Raw genomic sequence first — 22,303 nt, 5'->3', positions numbered from 1 at the left:
CATTAAGACAATGGTCAAAGTTCATGTACTAAATATGAAAAAAACCCTACTCTTTATTATAAAAAACATGAATAAATTATCTAGATTTATTCGGTGGTTATTTACCGAAATATTCATCAATGTTCGATAAATAAATGTTGAATAAACACAAATATTGCGGCAGATAATTGTCGAATGTCTTTTTCATTTTCATTTAGTGGTTATCCACCGAAAAATCCACCAACGTTCAGCAGATAACTGTCGAATAACCACAAATATTTCGGTAGAAACTGTCGAATGACTCAACGAACAAAATTGAAATTTTTTTGTTTTAAAGGTAAAATTGAAATTTTGAAATACAATAATCAACTCAACAGTTTAGAATGGTCGAAATAGAATCACTCGTTGGACTTTTAGGGTCTCAAGTGGTTACTTGGACTTGGGCATGAGAAAGGGATCTTAATGACATTGCGCTATTTCTTGAAAATTGAATTATATTTGGGATAGACAAGTACCGTAGAACTGTAGAAGTTAACATATATTTATAAAGTTTGGGCATAGGAATTAATCAAAGATTCCTTCTTTCTCATTTCTTGTAATATTGTGCTCATTTCCTTATGATATAATTATTTTGACCAAAAAAGAGTACATATGTGTGTCTGAACTTACATGACTTAATTTATAAGCTACTTATCTCAAAAAATCTTGGAGGCTAATGAAGCTTCCTGGAAATCTCCCATCCATTATTATTTTGATTTTTTAAATTTCAACAGATGGTGCAAATATTTCATTTGTGAACAACTGATTAGTTTATAAACCTTAATTATTTAGAACAAGTAATCAATGGTAAACAAAAGTTAATTATTTAATAGTTTACTGACTCCAAGTCAGCGCAACACGCGCACATTCCTCCTCTTCTTCGAAGCAAACAAACAATCACAAACTCAAATTCCCATTCCCATAAATCCCTAATCAATCAAATCCGAAACCCGACCCGACCCGACTGCAAGATGGTTCCAGCGGGCGGTCCGACCCTGCAGTTCCTGAACAGCATCCTCTCCCAGCGCGGCCCCTCCGCCCTCCCCTACTCCGAAGACACCAAGTGGCTGATCCGCCAGCACCTCATCTCCCTCACCTCTGACTACCCCTCCCTCGACCCCAAAACGGCGACGTTCACCCACAACGACGGTCGTTGCGTCAACCTCCTCCAGGCCGACGGCACCATCCCCATGCCGTTTCAGGGCCAAACTTACAACATCCCCGTCATCATCTGGCTCATGGAGTCCTACCCCCGCCACCCGCCCTGCGTCTACGTCAATCCCACGCGCGACATGCTCATCACGCGCTCTCACCCCCACGTCAATCCTTCCGGCTTGGTCTCCATCCCTTATTTGCAGAATTGGATTTACCCCAGCTCCAATTTGGTCGACCTTGTTCGGAATCTCAGCGCCGTGTTTAGCCAAAACCCGCCTCTACGCTCTCAGCCCAGAACGAATCCAAATCCAAATCCAAACCCTAACCGTAACCCTAGTCATGGGCATTCTTCGGTTAGCTCAAATTCGAGTTATTCGAGCTCGGGCCCGGTTGATTATGCTCGCCCAGCTATTCCGCCGCGGGCCTACCCGCCATCGCCGTACGGAAGCAGTGGGTCCTTTTCTCGGCCTCAGACCGACGATCCCACCGAGGTTTACAGGCGCAATGCGGTCAATAAGCTTGTGGAGATGGTGCACGGGGACGTGGCGGGGTTGAGGAAGACCAGGGAGGCCGAAGTGGAAGGCTCTTTCAACGCGCAATCGGTGCTGAGGCAGCGATCGGAGCAGCTTAATAGAGGTTTGAAGGAGATGCTGGACGAGAAGGAGGGTTTGGAGCAGCAATTGCAGATGGTGTTGATGAATTCGGATGTTCTGGAGGCTTGGTTGAGAGACAACGAGGGGAAGACCAAGTTGGATGGCGTGGATGTGGACGATGCGTTCGGGTGCGTGGACGCGCTTTCGAAGCAGATGTTGGATTGTACGGCCTCGGATTTGGCTATAGAAGATGTTGTGTATTCCATGGACAAGGCTGTGCAGGATGGGGCCATACCCTTCGATCAGTACTTGAGGAATGTGAGGTTGTTGTCCCGCCAGCAGTTCTTTCATCGTGCCACGGCGGCCAAAGTCAGGGCTGTTCAAATGCAATCACAAATGCAATCACGGGATGTTCGTTTGCAATCACAGGTTGCTAATATGGCTGCTAGGCTTTCACATTATGTTGCATCATAGTATATTTGTGGTGGTTATGAGTGTTGTTGGACCGACTGACTGCATATTGGGGCTCCATTTCTCGGCTGCTTCGGTGGGTCATTTGTATAGTTTGAGGTTAGGTTCCTGTGAAAATATGTCCATGTTTATTTTGCCTTTATGGTTTTTCTAGATTCTTCTTTCACAATTTGTCTCGATAGGGTAAAGGAGATGGGAAGTATGTTGTTGTTCAATAAGTACCGTGTCGAAACTCATTTTTGTTCCATAATTTTTATATATGAATTTTTTTTTGTTGGCTTCAATCATTTCCCAGGTTCAATTATGGAAGCATCTTCAGTTTTAATCTTGTTTTGTGTTTTCTGTAATGAATCCTTTGTTGTGGATTGTTATCACCAAATTGATATGAGAAGATGGATGTGGCTAGGAACACTGGAAAACCAACCTGAGTAACTCATTTGGAAGAACCTATTAGTTTGTGGTAATTCCTGTATTGTGACTAAGTGCATCTTGCTGCCAAGCAAATATGAAACAAGTACATCATACTTGTTACTAGATAGAAAGCTATGGGGTGATATGTACATCACTTCAATCACTACAGGACAGAACCAGTTTCTGTGGAGATTTTCTGGATGACTCCATCCTCGAGCTCGAGGCTTTAATTTTTCATAGTTGTGCCCTCATTGACTTATGCTTTACTAATAATTTTATGTTGAAACCCTTATTGTGATTAACATTTGCTGCTGCAGAATGACAATGTAAGATGCAAAATGATTAACATAAACGCACAGGAGGTTTGGTAGCCTGGCATCTTTACTACAAAAACAAAAAACCAAATCGTACTAGTTGCTCTCTTCTCTGCATTCAAATTATTTTCAATTTCATTCTTTCTTTTCTCCTCTCTTTTTCATGTGCTTTTCTTCTAGGAATTTCTTTCATTACCATGTTTTTAGTGTGTGATTTACTATGTACTAGTTGCTTGCTGAATCTTGATTCAAAACTGATGGTGTCTGTTCTTTCAAACTACTTTTAGCCAATCTCTGTGATATATTTTTATTCCACACCAGAATTCATTTTGACAGTTCTACTTTTAGCTAATAATCTCTATAATTTACGAAGTTCTAATGAGTTTGGTGTCAAAATATTCTAATGAGTTTTCACATATTCTTTTACTTGGTCAATTTTTTTGTAGAAAGTTGCATCATGATAGTGAGATTCAAATGTTGTTTATTTTGTTTTTGTTTTGTGATATGCATATGAAATTATGCATACAAACTTTATGAAAATCCATGAAATGTGAAGTTGCATTGAAGGAAATTCAATAGATCAAGTTTCTTCTTTCTAGAGTTTCTTTCTGTGCTACAATTTGAGGCTGAAAGTTTGAGTAGTCGGATCGGATGTATTCCCCTGTTATGAATATTTATCTAATGAAGAGGAGGTTGAGGCAGATCCTCCTTTCCGTAATTTTTCTCTGCAATATCATTATTTTGATGGCTTAATCCATTGACTAATTCTTTTCCAACAGAACTAATTGAATTTGGTAATGTCATTATGCAATAACATTGCTTGGGTGAGTAAATCCATGGACTAATTGAATTTGAAAGGTGGAATTATGTAGCATATATTTTATCAATTACTTTCCCCCTCTCATTAGCATTATTTTGAGGGTCATGAGCAAATCCATGAACTTCTGGACATCCTTGTTGACTTTGGTGTCTTCTGAGTTTAGGGATTGGTCTTTTCATGCTTTTTTTTTTTTTTTTTTTTTTCCTTTTCTGATTGGAATGCTGTAGCCATGTAGTTCTGTTTTTGTTTTGTTTTGATTGTTAGTTGTTGTTAGCTGTAGTCTAAAGAATAGATGTTATGGGGGCACCATGTCGGCTTGTTCCCTGTGTTGTTATTGTTATTGTTATATATACAGGGCAAAAAAATCTGTTCATCTACACCTCAAAGTCAAACAATCCGGTAAAGTGTTTAAAAATTAAGTAAAAAAATGACCAAGAATCTATAACAAAACAAAAGTCCATTTAGCAATCTTCAATCTTCTTTTTCTTTTAACTCTATTTTCTCAACAACGAAATGAGTAACAGCCATTCAAATACCAAAGATGAAAACAAGTGTGGTCTTAACATATACTAGAGTTGAGCTGATCTTACAATACATTACAAAACCAATTAAAATGGATTAACAACATTGCAAGCCTGTTGAACTACATTACATTACAATAACTATCTCAATTTTATAGACGGTTGCTCATTCATCGATCAGGATTGGACTCTCCAACTCATGCCCATATCAAAGGACCACATCCCCATTATCCAAGCATTTCGGATATTGACGATTTGGGGTCTTAAGAACACTTGAGGAGAAAAGTGAGATTAAAGAACTTACAGAGATGAGCCCTAGAGTTTTAAATTAAAGATAGGAAGCCAAAAAAAAAGTGAGAACCCATACCTCAGAGAGTTTGCTTACAAAGCTCTGATTTTTGTGAGGGTAACTAAAAAACCCTAAATATTTTGAAGAATTAAAAACTCATAAATATTCAAATTGAAAATAGAGGTAAATGGAGGTCCCTATTTCGATTCAAGAATAAATCTAGGTTCCCTGTTACTACCAAGGATGTTGTGCAGTTAAGGGTAAGTAAAAATGTGATAAAAGTATTGTTGTGGTGATAAATTGATAATAGATCCAACAATGGCATTTTAGTGGTGATACTAGTGACAGTGGCTATGTTGGTTCATTTGTAAGTTGCTATAGGTGTTGATGGAGGTAGTCATTGTGTTTAGGAAGGCAATGGGCTGATACTGACCTCTATCTAATGAGATACTTTAGTTGAAATTTGGACCGAGGCACTGGAGTGCCCATACATTTTGTCCATAGTGGCCTGAGTGGCTTGAGTTAAGTATGCACCCCATTAAGTTTTCATTGCTATATAGTGAATGACATAATTGTTGGAGCTTAAGTTTTTGCATGTTGTGGATCTAGACTTCTAGGGCATGTTTGGTAAGCTGGATAGTGTTGCATTTGGAGGGGGAAGGGGCAGGACGGACTCAGGAATTTAAAATTGGGTGGGCTAAACTTTAAGGCTATCGAAATTTCGGCAGCATACCGTTTGTTTTTATGACACTTCTCAAATTCAAATAACTTATTAAAACAATTCATTGATCTAAAATGTAATTTATTCAAAGAAAACTCGAAATGAATTTCATTAATAAACAACAAAAAATACATCTACTTAAATTGTGCCCTATGATTCTTCACAACATAAAAATCATCAATAATAGAATCGTTGCTGATAGTATCAACAAGATCGTTTTCAATATGGATAATCATACAATAAGCAAGAAACTCATTACATATCTTGTTTCAAAGTCGATTTTTAATAAACTTCAAGGATGAGAATGTTCGCTCAGTTGTTGTCGTCGAAACAGGAAGAGTCAACACAAGACGAATCTCTCGATCAACCAATATGATTTTCTTGTTCAAACAAGTTCATAACATAATTCAAAAAAGGAGGACACATTCTAAAATTGTAAATAATGTGCAAAATATTAAAATTGTCTATTATGTGTGATCAATCAAAAAAACTAATGTCTATTTAGTAAAATAAATTAACAACATATCAACAATTAAAAAAATTAATAGTTCTATAACATATTATAACAAACTCAAACAACCCCTAATTTAAAATTTTAGAACTCTTAATTGAAATTTAAAGCCCCAAATTAAAACCACAAATAAAAAAGCTAACTCTAAATTTAGAAATTCAAAAAGAGTTATTAGGCTATTATTATAGTTGAGTGCGCTATTGGGTACATGTCAACAATTGAGTATTGAGTTAATTGGCTAATATTATTACAACCTTTTTTTTTTTTTTGGCCAAAAAATAGGGTGGGTTGTACTTGAAGAGGTCCGTCTCTGGATAGGGGGTGGGGAGTGATCAAATTTGGAAAGCTTAGCTGGGTTTGGGGAAGGAGATGGAAGAAAACTAGATCGCTACAACAAAAAAAGAAGAAGACCAGATCGTACTTTCTAGCGAGTGGGCGTTAAATGAGATTGTGGGGAGGTTCTCATTTAGCGAGGTACTTTCACACAGTGTTAAGTTAGAATGGCTAATGAGGTGTTTTTAGTGGGACCGAATTTCATAGTCCCACTTAAACTTAATACTGTGTCCAACCACACACGAGATTAGTGTTTTATTTAAGACAGTCCCCCTTAATTATGTGTAACAAACCCACAGCCCTAGAGTATTAGCTAATAAAAGGCTTTTTTGCACTAATACCACCCAGACTATTAAGGGTGTGCACATTTATCACCCAAAAAATTGTTTTTGAAAATCAACCACCCTTTCACAAAGGTGACAATAGGGGTCACCAAAAAGTCTAAGGCCCGAAGCCCGTCCGGCCCATTGGGCCCGCAGCCCGGTCCGGCCCAAAAGCTCTATTGGATTCCTATAATTCAAGTCCGAGCTCGGCTCAACCCTAAAAAATTTGAGCCGAATTAGCTCGACCCAGCCCATTGCTGACCCCTAGGTGACAATGTGGCACTTACCGTCCATTTTCGTCAAATTCATATAGTAGAGTATATAAAAAATTTAAAAAAGAAGGATAATTCATAGACCCACCCAATTTGCTCAATTGACTCTACAGTCTCTACTAACTCTTTTCTTATAAAAAAACTAGAATATGTTTTTTATTTTGCCATTAAGAATAGAATATGTTTAATCAACTAAGAAAATATTAAGATGAAAAATAATAAGGAAATAACTAAGAAAATAAGAAAAACATAAAAATGAAAGATTGGAAAAAAAAAAAATTAGGAATAGCAGCTCCCTACCCGCAGCCATGGAAGAAGAAGAAGAAGGAGAGAGAGCCACCCGCAGCCATGGAAGAAAAAGAAGAATAAGGAGAGAGAGAGAGAGAGAGAGAGAGAGAGAGAGAGAGAGAGAGAGAGAGAGAGAGAGGTGACGGCAAAACCGAGAGAACGAGTCGTTGTCGGCGCTGGAAAGTGAGACGAAGGAAAGACAAAAAGAAAGGAAGGAGAGAGAGGAGAGGGAGGAGAGAGAGGGGAAAGAGGATAGATTAAAATATAGTTTAATAATATGTCCACAGTCTAATTATAGTTTATATGATGACGGCGGCTATTCCGACCACCCTTTTGTGCTTAGTTGACCACCCTAAATTTAATTTAGTAAAAGACATATATACCTTATAGAAAATTGACCATAAAGGATATCAAATATTTTTAGAACATATTTTCTCCCTACACCCCCTACCATCTTCAACCACCAGCTGAAGAGCACCATCATCTTCACCACCATCTTCAACCTTCCACCACCACCATCTTCAACCTTCATCTTCCACCTTCCACCACCACCATTTTCAACCTTCCACCCTAGATATAGATTGTTGTTTTAAACAATCCCACCAGCTGGCTCCACCCACGTATACCACCATCATCAAACAACACTCCACTTTCTTCTACCACCACCACCATCTTCAACCAAACCCTAGACATAGATTGTTTCTGTAAACAAATTCATTGTATCCAAATCACCTACTTTTGACAAATGGACAATCAGAACGACAATTTGAAGTCATCAAATGAAGTAAGTTTGGGTTTTTTTTTTGAGTTTTTATGAATTTTTTCGCGGTTGAAAAACTGTAAGTTCGCGTTTTTATTCAGTAAACCAGTACCGAAATATATAGTATATTTCGGTGGATGGTCACCGAATAAATGTACATATTTCGGTAGGTATCCACCGTTTATAAATGTAATGTCAATTTTCCACACATTTGTTCGGCCGATGCCCGTCGAAAATGGCAATCTATTCGGTGGTTTGTCACCGAAGTTTATACAACCGTTCGGCAGATAGCCACCGAATGAAAAACGTATTGTTTTTTTAATAGTTTCATTCGGTAGGCAATTGTCGAACTATATTGGTATATTCGGTACTTATCCACCGAATATATATGATTTATTCGGTGGTTTCTCGTCGAATACTGGGACACAACTACTTTTTTTTTCCGAATGGCCAACGTATAATTGTTTCATTCGATAGTTAATTGTCGAACTATGTTTGTATATTCGGTACTTAGCCACCGAATATATGTGATATTTTCGGTGGTTTCCTGTCGAATACTGGGACAAAAATAATTTTTTTTTTTTGCTGAATAGGAGCAGCAAGTGGGTGCTTCCACCGAACTCAGTATAGTTGAAGGAAGATGCAATTTTGACTACACAAATGAATTCACAACAGCGGAGGTAAACATTGTTTGTATGGCCGAGAATTATGATTTATGCATACCTAAATTTGAATTGTAAATAATATATATAATTGTCATGTGTAGGTGTTTCAAAGTAAGGATTCAATGGTTAGTTGGATTCGTTCACAAGGAAAAAGGAACAACATGGTAATTGTCATTAGATGGTCTGATGCAGGCGGGGTTCGTGGTAAGAGAGCTTGGATCAAATTTGCTTGTGAGAGAAATGGTCAATATGAGGCAAATAGATCAAGAAAGTCAACAAAGTCAGATTCAAGCGACCAAACATCCGATGCTACTAGCCGTAAGCAACCGGTTTCTGATGACTCTAAGGACACCCGTTCGAAGAAATGTGGATGTCTATTCTTGTTGAAGGCGGTGAACACTGGATGTGGTGATCAATGGGAGTTGGAGGTTGCATGTGGAGTGCATAACCATGTAGTTTCAGAGTATATTGAAGGGCATTCATTCGCAGGCAGATTAACTGAAGAAGAGAATTCATTGTTAGTGGCTTTGTCCAAGACTTTGGTGAAACCGAAAGATATATTGAAGACCATAAAAAGTAAGAATCCACAGAATACATCAATAATCAAAACAGTATACAATGTCAGGCAAAAAGATAGGGTCATCGTCGCATTGAGAGGGCCGGTAGATTAGAGATGCAAGTATTGCTAACTAAGCTGAGATCGAGAACATAATTATGTTGAGTGGCATAGAAGTTCTAGTGATGTTGTGACTGACCTGTTTTGGACTCATCCTGAGAGTATTGATATATTACGTGCATTTCCGCATGTACTGATAATGGATTGCACTTATAAGACTAATAGGTACCGTTGGCCACTTTTTGAGATTATGGGTGTGACTTCCACTAGCATGACATTCTCTGTTGCATTCGCTTATATATGTTATGAGAATGAGGATAATTATACATGGGCTTTGGGTAGAGTACGGTCTCTATAAGTTTCGCCTCGAGAAGATTTACCTCTAGATGCCCCTCTCTTATCCATACCTATATTCAAAAATTGAAATCATGTTTAGAATACAAAGAATATAAGTTATCATGAAATATAGAATAAGAGAAAAGTGTATGTAAAAATATTTTATATTCATGTCATTCGGCAGATGTCTACCGAAAATTTCAGATCCATTCGGTAGATGTCCACAGAAATATTAAAATTAATTCGACAGACACCCACCGAACATATATCAAAGTTTCGACAGATGCCCGTTGAATGGAACCAACAATAGTTAAATCAATATATTCATTCGACAGAGACCCACCGAGTAACATTTGCTATTTCGGAGGATATCTACCAAATGAATGTAAATAATTCGAAACAGAACTACCGAATGAATTTGTAAACACATTTCCACCAAATTCTGTTCGGAAGTATACTGTCGAATATTTGGAAGTAATTCGACAGTATACTTCCGAACAAGTTAAGAAATTTCGACACACCAGTACCGAATGAAATTCGAAATCAGATCCTAATTTGCAGACACCCACTTTCAAAATCTCATTCTAATTTCTATAAAATATCAAATATCTGTGTAATTGGTAGGCCAAATATATATATTAATGCATTACACAACCCTAAACCCGAAAATTTCAGATCCAAGAGTGAGTTACACCGAGAGTGAGTGAGGGAGAGTAAGAAGGAGAAAGCAACCACTTGAAATTGCAGAGGAGGAATCGGCGGTGGAGGGGAGGACCGGCAACGGAGGAAGCGGCGGCGTTAGTTTCAGATGGTCTGCGTAGGCCAGGGGTGGGGTATACTGGTGGTGTGTTTGTTTGGGTGGGGTAGGTGGGTTTAGATAGTAAAGATGATGTATTTTGTGGAATTAAGGGTATTTTTGTCATATTAGGGTGGTTAACTCAGTAGAAATTAAAAAAATTTTAAGTGTAGGTGGTGAACTAAGTAAGGGTGGTCAACTCAGCACAAAAGGGTGGTGTGCATAACCCCCCCCCCCCTTTTATATGATATCTAAGTTAGTTTACTCAGATATAGACTGTGGACATATATTAAACTATTCTCTATTAATAAACTATAGTTTAATCTTACAGAAAAATTACACTTTTTCAATTTTGGATAAAATAAAAAAACTATTTTATCTATAGATAATTAGGATTAAATACCAAATATCAATAGTTTTTCAATAAAGCAGCAAGCCACTAATTTTTTTTAGTTTAGGTACTAACCTAGAGTAAGACATTTTGGATTAGGTCACAAATCAGTTTGTTATATAGTTGTGATTAAACTGTGACTGTTTCAAATTTATAAAAATTTAAAATTTTTAAGAGTTTAATACTTTTGATTTAGGCTTGGGGGATGAAGTCATATAACTCAAAGACTAAACATTAAAGTTTAAGCCTTGCAAATATTGAAAAAACAACAAATCAATAAAAAAGTTATGACTGTTAGACAGTCACAGCTCGATATAACCATGTTTTTTAAAATTGGTACCTAAACTGAAATTTAGTACCTAAAGTAAAATTACATAAATATTTTGGTAGTTAAAATAAAAAAATATTATAATTTGGTACCTAAAATCAACGGACATTTTTATCTAGTGTATGTCTAAAGTAGTCTTAACATTTCTTTTGGTGAACTAAAATCTAACATTATTGTTGAATGTACGCTTTTTTTTTTTTTCTCATAGTTCTATAGTTTTTTCTCATTGGTGAGAATCTATATTATCTAAGTTTAATATATTACTTGCTAAATTTATGTCTCTAATTCCTGGTAAATGTGTTATTCCACTACTATTCTATTTTTCTTTGTTCTCATTTGCTCACTTATTCTAACTGCTTCATTTGCTGCTTATCTATATGTTTTTTGTGTACTAGATATCGCTAACTCTGACCTTGAAGGGGTTTCACATGGATTTTTATTTTATTTTTTGGTCGAAGGTTTCACATGAATTATCTGTTAATTCATATGTCAGATTATACTATTGCTGGAATAAAAGCTAGATTAGAAGCTATTAAACATGCAATCTTTTATTCTACATGTTCTATCTAAATATTTAAATCACAAATTTGTAATTGTTCATGTAAATGATGTCTATTCTATTGACTCTGGTGCTAGTCTGTAAAATGAGGAAAAGAATATTTGCCTTGAATACTTTTCATTGAAAACAGAGAACGTATCTTTATACAGGGGAAGTCCTATAATTGTGCTAAGTTAATTTAGGAATCTGAATACAATAGGAAAAAATCTTTTCTACCTAATACAAGATATATTTACTTCCTAATCTATATACAATGAAAATTGAATAGCATTGACCTTCTCAACACTCCCCCTCAAGTTGGAGAGTGAATATCAAGAACTCCCAACTTGCGTATCATGATAGAGAAAGCTTCCTTTCCCAATGGCTTAGTAAACACATCCGCAAGTTGATTTGCCGAAGTAACATACTGGGTTGCAACTGAACCGTCTTGTATTTTGTCCCGAACAAAATGACAATCCATTTCTATGTGTCTGGTCCTTTCGTGAAACACAGGATTGGATGCGATGTGCAAGGCTGCTTTGTTATCACAATATAACAATGCTGGTTTCGAGTGCAATATTCGCAAATCTTTCAACAATGAGCGTAGCCAAGATAATTCACAGTATGTACCTGTCATGGCCCTATATTCAGCTTCTACTGAGGATAGAGATACGGTTTTCTGCCTTTTTGTCCGCCAAGAGATAAGAGATGATCCCAAAAATACACAATAACCCGTAGTGGATCTACGAGACACTGGGCAACCAGCCCAATCCGAATCAGAAAAAGCTCGCAAAGACAAATCATTCTGAGAGGAGAAAAACAAACCTTGTCCTGGACTATTCTTCAAATAACGCAACACACGCAAGGCAGCATCCATATGTGGTTTGCGTGGTGCATGCATAAATCTACTCAACACATGTACCGAATAGGTCATATATGGCCGGGTAATAGTCAAATAAATGAGACGTCCTACCAGTCGCCTGTATGAAGACGGATCTTTAAGTAATGTTCCTTCATCCGAGAGCTTTATGTTTTGCTCCATAGGAAAATTCACCGGCTTAGCACCCAAAAAACCACTGTCTTTTAGGATTTCCAAAGTGTATTTCCGTTGAGAGATGGAAATACGTACCTCTCTTGGATCGAGAGACTTCAATACCCAGAAAATACTTCAAATCACCCAAATCCTTAATCCGAAAACGACTATGCAGAAAACGCTTAAGAGCAGATATAGCAGTGAAATCATTACCCGTAATAAGAATGTCATCAACATATATCAATAAGGCTGTAAAAGATTTGCCTTTTCGATATGTGAACAATGAATAATCTGCTTTGGACTGAATAAAACCGGCATCTCGGATAGCGGAAGCTAGAAAACTTAGCAAACCATTGACGGGAGGCTTGCTTTAAACCATATAACGACTTGTGAAGGCGACACACCAGGTTCTCCCCCTGTCGCTGAAGACCAGGAGGTAGAGACATATAAATTTCTTCATGGAGATCACCATGAAGAAAAGCATTGTGAACGTCAAGCTGATGGAGAGACCAATGTTGGGCAGCTGCGAGAGCCAATAAACAACGGACAGTAATCATTTTAGCAGTGGGAGAAAAAGTGTCATGATAATCGATACCTTCCAATTGAGTGTAGCCCTTGGCCACCAAGCGAGCTTTGTAACGTTCAATAGAGTCATCCGACTTACGTTTGATCTTATAAACCCAACGACACCCAATAGGCGTCTTACCAGGAGGAAGAGAAGTGAGAGACCAAGTATGATTGGCTTCTAAAGCAGCTAATTCAGAGTGCATCGCTGCCTGCCAATGTGAGTGAGAAGCCGCTTCGGTATAAGAAGTAGGCTCAACATCCTGACTGATAGTGGCAACAAAAGAACGATGTTGCGGTGAGTAACGAAGATATGAGAGAAAATTACGAAGAGGATACTGCGTACCTTTTTGTGGACCAGACAACGAAGTTGACAATGGTTTGGGAGACGTCACTTGATTGCAAACATAATCATTAAGAGCCGCGGGAGGAACCGAAATACGTTGAGAGCGGCGTACTTCAGGTGCAGGAGACTGAGTCGGACTCGAAGGAGACGGAGTCGGACTCGAAGGAGGGAGCGGAACCGGAAGCACAGAAGAAGAAATCGAGTCTGTGGCCAGTGGTGCCGTGGACAGGGCCGTGTCAAGTAGTGTTGTGGGCTGGACTGTGGGAGAGGAGGAATCAGACACAACATGAGGAAGGACAGGCACAGAAGATGGAGAAGGAGGCGAAGAAGACGCATAGGGAAAAGAATGTTCATGAAAAATCACGTCGCGACTGGTAAAGACTTTATGGGTCGTAAGGTCATAGAGCTTGTAAGCTTTTTGACCAACTGGGTAACCAAGAAATACACAGCGTTTAGCGCGTGGAGCAAATTTATGAGAAATATGTACAACAGTAGCATATGCAAGACACCCAAAAACCCGAAGATGTGAATAAGAAGGAACCTTGCCATAAAGCCGTTCAAAAGGAGTTTGACGGGAAAGAATCGGTGTGGGCAAACGGTTAATCAGATGGACTGCTGTAAGAACGCATTCTGCCCAAAAATGTAAAGGGAGATGAGCCTGGAAACGAAGGGCTCGAGCAGATTCTAGAATATGGCGATGTTTGCGTTCCACAACCCCATTTTGTTGGGGTGTATAGACGCATGAATGTTGATAAGTGGTGCCATGTTTTTGAAAAAAATCCTGCATAGAAAAGAATTCCCCTCCATTATCAACCCGAATATTAGCTATAGAGGCATTGAAGTGGGTTTTGACAAAAGAGAAAAAATTAACAAGTAAATTTTGTGTGTCACTCTTGTGGTGCATAAAAAATACCCATGTGAATCTAGAATAATCATCCACAATAGTCAAAAAATATTTAGCACCAGAAAGAGAAGCAATTTTGTAAGGACCCCAAATGTCACAATGAATTAACTCAAAAGGTTTGATAGACGAAATTGAACTAGCAAAAAACGGAAGCCGACACTGTTTTGCAAGTGCACAAACATCACAAGCATTATTAGATTGGAAAGGAAAATGTAATAAAGTTTTGGACATAAAATCTAGTCTAGAGGAAGACAAATGCCCCAATCGACGATGCCACAAGTCAGTGGCATGAGAACAGGATGAATTGCTAACAATGGCTGCGGAAGGCTGAACTCGAGATTGTGGTGCCTCCGAGGCCAGCGCAACCAAGTGATAAAGTCCATCTTGTTCTTTACCCAAACGAATCGTCGTCCTCGTCGTCAAGTCCTGCAAAATACACCAATAAGGAAAAAAAGTCACGGAACAATTAAGACCTCTTGTAATTCGACTCACAGACATTAAATCCACCTTAAAAGATGGCACACCAAGCACATTCTTTAAAGAAATAACTGAATTCAAAGGCAAAGTCCCAGTAGATGTAATCGGAGCTTGTTCACCACTTGGCACAATAACAGGTGGCAACAAAGTGTTCTTACTACTGTTGACAAGTAAATGCGGAGATGAAGTAATATGATCAGTTGCACCACTATCAATAATTAATCGATGGGGATGCAACGATGCTTGTGACAAACCTGGAGTTCCAGCAACATTAGCCTTAGGATTGACTGATGGGGACATTCCTTTACCGTTCATGATAGATAAGATTTGCTGGAATTGGAAATCAGAGAGCTCATTCATCACCGACTGCATCTCCTGCTTCATTGGACCTTCTTTGACATTATTAGCCGAAGACTGACTGTTATTGGAAGACTTAGAACGGTTGCATCCTTGATTATGCCGGTTTGCTTTATGTTTTGGATGTCCTGGTGGATACCCATGCAACTTCCAACATGTTTCTTGCACATGGTGATCTCGATCACAATGAGAGCAATGTAATGGCTTTCGATTAAAAGAGGTGGAACGAGAAGAAGAACCTGGTCCTTGTCGCACTGCCAAAGCGGTCGGTTCATCCCGTCGTACAGCCATGGCAGCAGTTTCTGTCGTGTCTCGTGCAACACCTAGACTTCGCTGCTTCTCTTCTTGTATGATGGAAGAGTAAGCCCTTGTAACATCAGGTAGTGGATTCATTAGAAGGATCTGCCCTCGAATTGCGCTGTATGACTCATTGAGTCCCATAAGAAACTGCATCAGTTTGCGTCTCTGATTGTTTATCCCACAAGTGCAAACTGTGGTATTATAGGAACCCAATTCATCCCATAGTCCTTTCAGCTTTGTATAGTAAGCCGAAACAGTCATCTGATCTTGAGCAAGACAAGCGATGTCCCTCTCAATCTGGAAAATACGAGGGGCATTGCTCTGTGAAAAACGAGCCCGAAGGTCCTCCCATACTTCATGGGCAGTGGTTGAATATATAACACTATCGGCAAGATCTGGTGTAAGGGAATTGAGAATCCACGATAGAACCATATCATTGCATCTTTTCCACGATGCATAATCATTTGGTTTGGTCTTAACGTTCGGCACAGGAGTGGTACCATCTATAAATCCCAACTTGAACTTGGCATTCAAAGAGATCGTCATGGCACGACACCACGTCGAATAATTTTCCCCATTGAGGGGCTTGGAAACAAGCACCATTCCTGGATGATCGGAATGGTGGAGAAAAAAAGGATCTGCGGCATCTTTCTTGCCTTCACTTGAAGATTGCTCGTTCATCATGAAGAAGCAAAACAGTGAAAAGAAAGGAAGTGATGAAAAGAAGAGCTAAGGTTTTCGTCCCTGCTCTGATACCATGTAAAATGAGGAAAAGAATATTTGCCTTGAATACTTTTCATTGAAAACAGAGAACGTATCTTTATACAGGGGAAGTCCTATAATTGTGCTAAGTTAATTTAGGAATCTGAATACAATAGGAGATAATCTTTTCTACCTAATACAAGATATATTTACTTCCTAATCTATATACAATGAAAATTGAATAGCATTGACCTTCTCAACATAGTCTAATTTGTCAAATTGTGATTTACAATCAAATTTACTAAATATTTTTTAGTTTATATTTAGTTTATTAATTCATCTTTATTACATAATTTATAGAGTTCATTAATTATAAGGTACTAACAAAGCAAAATATTAACCAAAACCACTCAATCTATTTTTATTAACTTGCGAAAATATAACATGTGAACACCTTTCAAAAGAAACGCATCACAACCAAACCAACTACACAAACAGCCCAAAACTAACCTTCTTCTTTTTTTTGCCAAATCGATCTCTTTCTTCAAATTTACCAAATCGAAAATTGTTCATCTTCACTCACAAGCATCGTTCTGCAACTGCAAGCCTGCAACTCCAAAAAAACTACAGTTTCAGTTCACTTTGCAGTTTCACTTGCAGTTAGTAACTGCAACTGCAAGCCTGCAGCTCCAATAAACTGCAGTTTCATAAACTGCAGTTTCACTTACACTGCAACTGCAAGCTTGCAACTCAAATAAACTGCAGTTTCAGTTCATTTGCAGTTTCTGAAACTGCAGTTGCAACTCCAATAAACTGCAGTTTTAGTTCACTTGCAATGTTTCAGAAATTGAGCTTAAAAAAAAATCAAGATCCTTCTACTGATAAGAAATCAAATTAGGAGTCTACGTACCACAAGCTGTGATCATGCCCAATCGAGGAGAAGTCGGAGTGGTCAGAGCAGATCTAGAAGGCTTCGATCAAGCACGGAGAGAGAGAGAGAGGAAGCCGGCGGCATTACTCCCCTTTCTCGCATCGATTTGCTGCAGGTGGTGCCCGGCCGGCAGCGGGGAGGGTGGGTTGAGTCGGCGCCGGTGTAGGGAGCACACCGGTGGTCGCCATTCGTTGGGGGAAGGCCGGAGCAAGAAGCTTCGGTGTGGAGCAGTGTGGATTGCAAGAGAGAGAGAGAGAGAGAGAGAGAGAGAGAGAGAGAGAGAGAATAACATATTTTTTTAATATCATATCTTACAAATGTGACTTTATTGTTAAATTTGAACAATAGGTATAGTAGAGGTTAAATAAAATGCTTGTCATGTATCCTAGAGTAATTAATTCTAATTTATAACTATCTTCATATGTATTATCAATTTTATTAGTTTGAAGGTTGCTGACATATGCATAGACTTTGAAGGTCTTATCACTTTTAAATTTAATAATTCTCTAATTTGTTGCTCAAATTCTCTAATTTGTTGCTCAAATTCTTGGTTATCCATGAGATTACATGGACAAACTGTTGTCTTAATTGTTAAGTCTAGATCTATGATATCTAATTTTGCTATTATTTTATTTTTATTCTAATATTTTTGGGAATCTCCACCTATAATTCTAGTTTGTTCTGCTAATTGTAATAGCTCTTCTAATGTTTTTGGTCTATCTAGAGATAATATTTATAATGGTGCCATTTGTCCTAATGTTGGTTATGAATACTCAAATATTATTTCATCAAATTCTTCTATTTGGTTAGTAATTTCTTATATATCTTCTATATAAGGTTTTTCTAAGCCTAAACTAATGCTATAGTGTGTGTTAGGAGGATTACTCTGATAATATGCTGTTATTCCTTTCTTGAATAATATTATTCCTAAAGGTGTATATAAAAATCCACCTTGTAGACTTTATGAGAAATTTAATCCTAAAATAAATGGATATAGTCCTAAAGGTGTACATTAAACTGCTTTAATTTTCACTTAATAAATCTAATATAACTTTTTTATCTATACAACTAAATTCTTATTGGCTTATACTACTTACTATGCTTCTTTTACTTTCTAATATTCTTACTTTATATAAGTAACTTTTATGTTTTTGGGTATGCTCAAAACATTTCATAAGAAATTCTTATACTTCTATTTCTCAGGAATAGATGTCCTTTGCTCTAACCACTTCTTTGTTTTTTTCTCTGAATAGTTCCATTTGCTATTATCAAAGAGATTTATTTTATTTTGTTTTGTTCCTACTTTTCCTAAAATTAAACCTTCTAATTTATATACTAATTCTGGAGGTAGTGTAGCTTTATGATTTGCTAAAGTTTTATGTATATCTACTATTTATTTTTCAAAATTATCTAATTTTTATTATATATTTTCTATGAGATGAATAATAAAATTATTTTGTCTAACAGGTATATGCTGATTTAAGATGTTAGATGTGTAATCTGAAATAAATACAGGTGTTGTATTTGATTCCACTTCTTGAAGTGTTTTAAGAGCTTTTATGTGTTTTGTGCTAGTTTTGACATTTTGCATCTAATTAGATAGTTTAAAGGGTTAAATACAAAAATAGTTCACGAACTTTACAGTGAATCTCAATTTGGTTCACTAACTATAAAAAGTGTCAATTTGGTCCACGAACTTTTCAAGTTGTACCAAAGCAGTACAAACATTAACTTTCATTGAAAAATTTAACGAAAATTGGTCATGTGCACAACAAGTGACCACATTTTCAGAGGCATTTTAATCCGTTCATCACATTTTCAGTGACCAATTGTGTTAATTTTTGGATGAAAATTAACATTTGTACTGGTTTGATACAACTTGGAAAGTTTGTGGACCAAATTGATACTTTTTATAGTTAGTAGGCAAAATTGAGATTCACTGTAAAGTTCGTGGACTATTTTTGTATTTAACCCTAATTTAAATTTAGCATGTGGTCATTCTCTAATTTATAGTTAGTTTACTCAAATATAGTTTACAACAGTAAAATTAATCTAAGTGTTGGTTATAGGTTATAGTTTACTCATAAAATGTATTATAGGTTATAGGTTATAGTCTAATATAATTAATTTTAAAATGTGTTAGTTAGGAAAATGCATAATTAGGTTATAGGACATAAACTATAGTTACAACAGTAAAATTAACTATTATTGTTCACTAACTGCCTATTGCAATAGTTTTTTCTAACTAGAGAATAACTATTGGAATGTAATATAATAGATAGGATTCTCTAATTTAATCTAATACTATTACTAAGCTGGAATACTATTATTATCAAATTAGAGGCAAAATAGTTTAATAATTATTAATTTTTTGAGTAATTTATTAAATTGATAAGAAAATAGTTTAATGTAATTCTCTATTAGAGAAAATACAAAGCACCACAAGATAGAAGTAAGTGTAAATGTTACCTATATGGAGAAATATAACACATAAGACTTAATTGTCCCAAAAAAGGAAAAACAAGTAGAGACAAAATACAATTACTAGAACAATTCAATTTAGAGCATGATCAAGATTTAGAATCAGTATATAGTTTAGATAATCTTAGTGATAACAAAAGCATTTATAGTATTAATATTTGTAGTTCAGACTCTAAAACAGAGGAAGAATCATTAGACTTTGATTATTTAGAAGAACAGAAGATTCAGACGATGATTACAATTGTGTATTAATAGAAGAAGGAGAGCAATATATATATAATAGTCTTGAATGACCAACTAATTGTATAAAATATAATAAAAAAAGTAACAGCACATTATAGAAATAATAAAAACACTAGTAAAGTAACATACACCATAGCATTAGTTTAGACTTAAAAAAACCACATATAGAAGATATAGAAGAAATCATTGACCAAATAAAAGAATTTGATGAAATAATATTTAAGCATTCATATCTAACATTAGGACAAATAGCACCATTAGAAATAGGCCAAAGTGCATTTTTGGTCCCTGTACTTTAACGAAGTTTCCACTTTGGTCTAGTTCTTTCAATTTTGGAAATTTTAGTCCCGCATTTTCATTATGTTTGCAATTAGGTCCAAATCATTAATTAGGTTTAAATTGTAGGCGAAATTATGACGTAGTAGGGATATTTTGGATATTTTAAATAATCTATGAATAGAACTCATTTAATCAAGTCACGTCGCCTAATCACATTTAGACACATGTCTTTTTTTCTTAATTATTTAAGTTTTTTTTTCTTTCTTAATTAAATTTTATTTAACTTAAAAATGTACTTTGGCCTTATAAATATTATCTCTAGATAGACCAAAAATATTAGAAGAGCTATTACAATTAGCAGAACAAACTAAGATTATAAGAGAAGATCCGCAAAAGCATTGGAATAAAAATAAGATAATAGAAAAATTAGATATCATAGATCCAGACTTAACAATTAAGACAACAAATTGTCCATGTAATCTCATGGATAAGCAAGAATTTGAGCATAAGTTTCTATAGCAGAAAACATATTCTCACAAGTCTTTTTGGACCTATACTCCATATGAGCACAGAAACAAAAGATATTTTTGAAAAGTAAAGGAAAGATTAGAATGCATAAAGCAAGTAGGTGATGATGATGCTCAATTTTGGGATAATCTCACAGATGAGGAGCTTCACAATATTGAGAACATGATAAAAGCTTAACAATAATGGAGCTAATGTAGCCAGGCAGCAGGAATCCTATGTCTTTTCAACTTCCAATAGTGGAGCATTTTCATCTACAAACTCAAGCATCAAGCAATAACAAAGCATCCATGTAGCTACTATCAGCAGGAACCTTATTAGCACAACTAGATTCTTTAGCAACAAAGATTGGACCATGCACATACATCCAACTTTGGGAAAGCAAAAGCATCACATGATTTCAAAAGTAAAACATCTTCACCATTTAGAGAAGCATGAACCACTTTGTCAAAAAGCAAGGACATCATGGGAATAAGCTAAAAAGCTTTGTCAAAAGTAAAAGAAGTATAGTAAGTAGTATAAACAAACAAAAAATTAGTTGCATAGATAAAGAAGTTAATTTTCTATGGTGATTGTGTCTCTGAAATAATTACATCTGAACACTGGTAGAGTAAGTATAGAACACTGCAAGCTGCACTTTAGGCTATAATGGCGACTAGAATTCAAGGACTTACAGATTCAGGGACCTTTTACAATTCCAAATTTAACATAACAGAGAGATAATAACCAGAGAAAAGAAATCCAGTGATCATGTTTATCAAGATAATAATATGTTATGATAGTGTTTCTATGTTTTTAAATTGAAGTTAAATTAAAACAAACAGATAAAGAGTATATAGTTGAAGAAAACTTATTGAATATTATTGCTTATATAGTCATATGAATTGCTTACAAGGAGATGGCTGACAGAAACTTTAAAGGAAGGAAGGTGTTTACAAGAGAAGGAGAGAGAGTAGTTAGCACGAGAGATTTTTGCTTCTCAAGATTTTTGTGCCCCCTTTTATGGTGAAAGCCTAGCTCTCTATTTATAGAAACTGAGGCATACTACGTTACAAGAACTTAAAGAATTTGCTTTTGAATTTATATGCATTATGGAGTGTAGGACTTGTTTGGCATCTTGCTGAATATGGCTGTCAATCAGTCACAACTGCTGCTATAAGGGATAGTAAAAAGTTTGTTGCTTTGTGGCAAGTGAAGTCCAGCCCCATGTGAGCTTGTAGTTAGTGCTTGATATCTACTTTTGGTATTTCTGAAAGTCTTTAGTAGTGAATCCTAAATGACTTCATTTTTTAGTAGTTCTTCTGAATTTTTCCTGGGAGAGAATTCAAATATACTTCCAAAAGAATTATGGTTTTTAAGATCTACTACAAAACTCACAAGAATAACCTATCTGATCTAAGTGAACAGGCTCAAGCAAATTGTTTTAATATTATAGGAATCAATCACGAAGCAATAGAAAACCTATAAATGATTAAAGATCATTACAAAATATTCTAGCAATTGAACTAGAAAAAGACATGTTATGATAAATTATTAAATTTAGAAATAAGTAAGCATCAAAAGAGAAAATTTACTTTAGATAATAATACTTTAGTTTGTCATTTTCAAAACAAAAAATATAAGCATATCTTACAAAGTAAAGATCAGCACATAGAAAATAATATAGTTGATCTACTTATAAATTTGTCAAA

The 22,303-nt window shown here is 36.2% G+C and overlaps 1 protein-coding gene and 1 pseudogene across 1 annotated transcript; both read left to right on the top strand.

The window, feature by feature from the left end:
* Positions 1-889: 889 nt before the first annotated feature.
* On the top strand, positions 890-2,515 carry LOC147291589 (protein ELC-like pseudogene; annotated as a pseudogene).
* Positions 2,516-7,785: 5,270 nt separating this feature from the next.
* Positions 7,786-9,136, top strand: LOC147291588 (uncharacterized). The gene is made up of 3 exons (XM_086235982.1): positions 7,786-7,824; positions 8,394-8,480; positions 8,567-9,136. Exons 1-3 carry the CDS (start codon positions 7,786-7,788, stop codon positions 9,134-9,136), a joined length of 696 nt encoding a protein of 231 aa, XP_086092108.1.
* Positions 9,137-22,303: the final 13,167 nt, after the last annotated feature.

The sequence above is a fragment of the Dryas octopetala genome, chromosome 3 (assembly GCF_963921425.1).
Source record: "Dryas octopetala chromosome 3, drDryOcto1.1, whole genome shotgun sequence".
Taxonomy (NCBI): domain Eukaryota; kingdom Viridiplantae; phylum Streptophyta; class Magnoliopsida; order Rosales; family Rosaceae; genus Dryas; species Dryas octopetala.
This window is presented reverse-complemented; position numbering and strand designations above follow the sequence as displayed.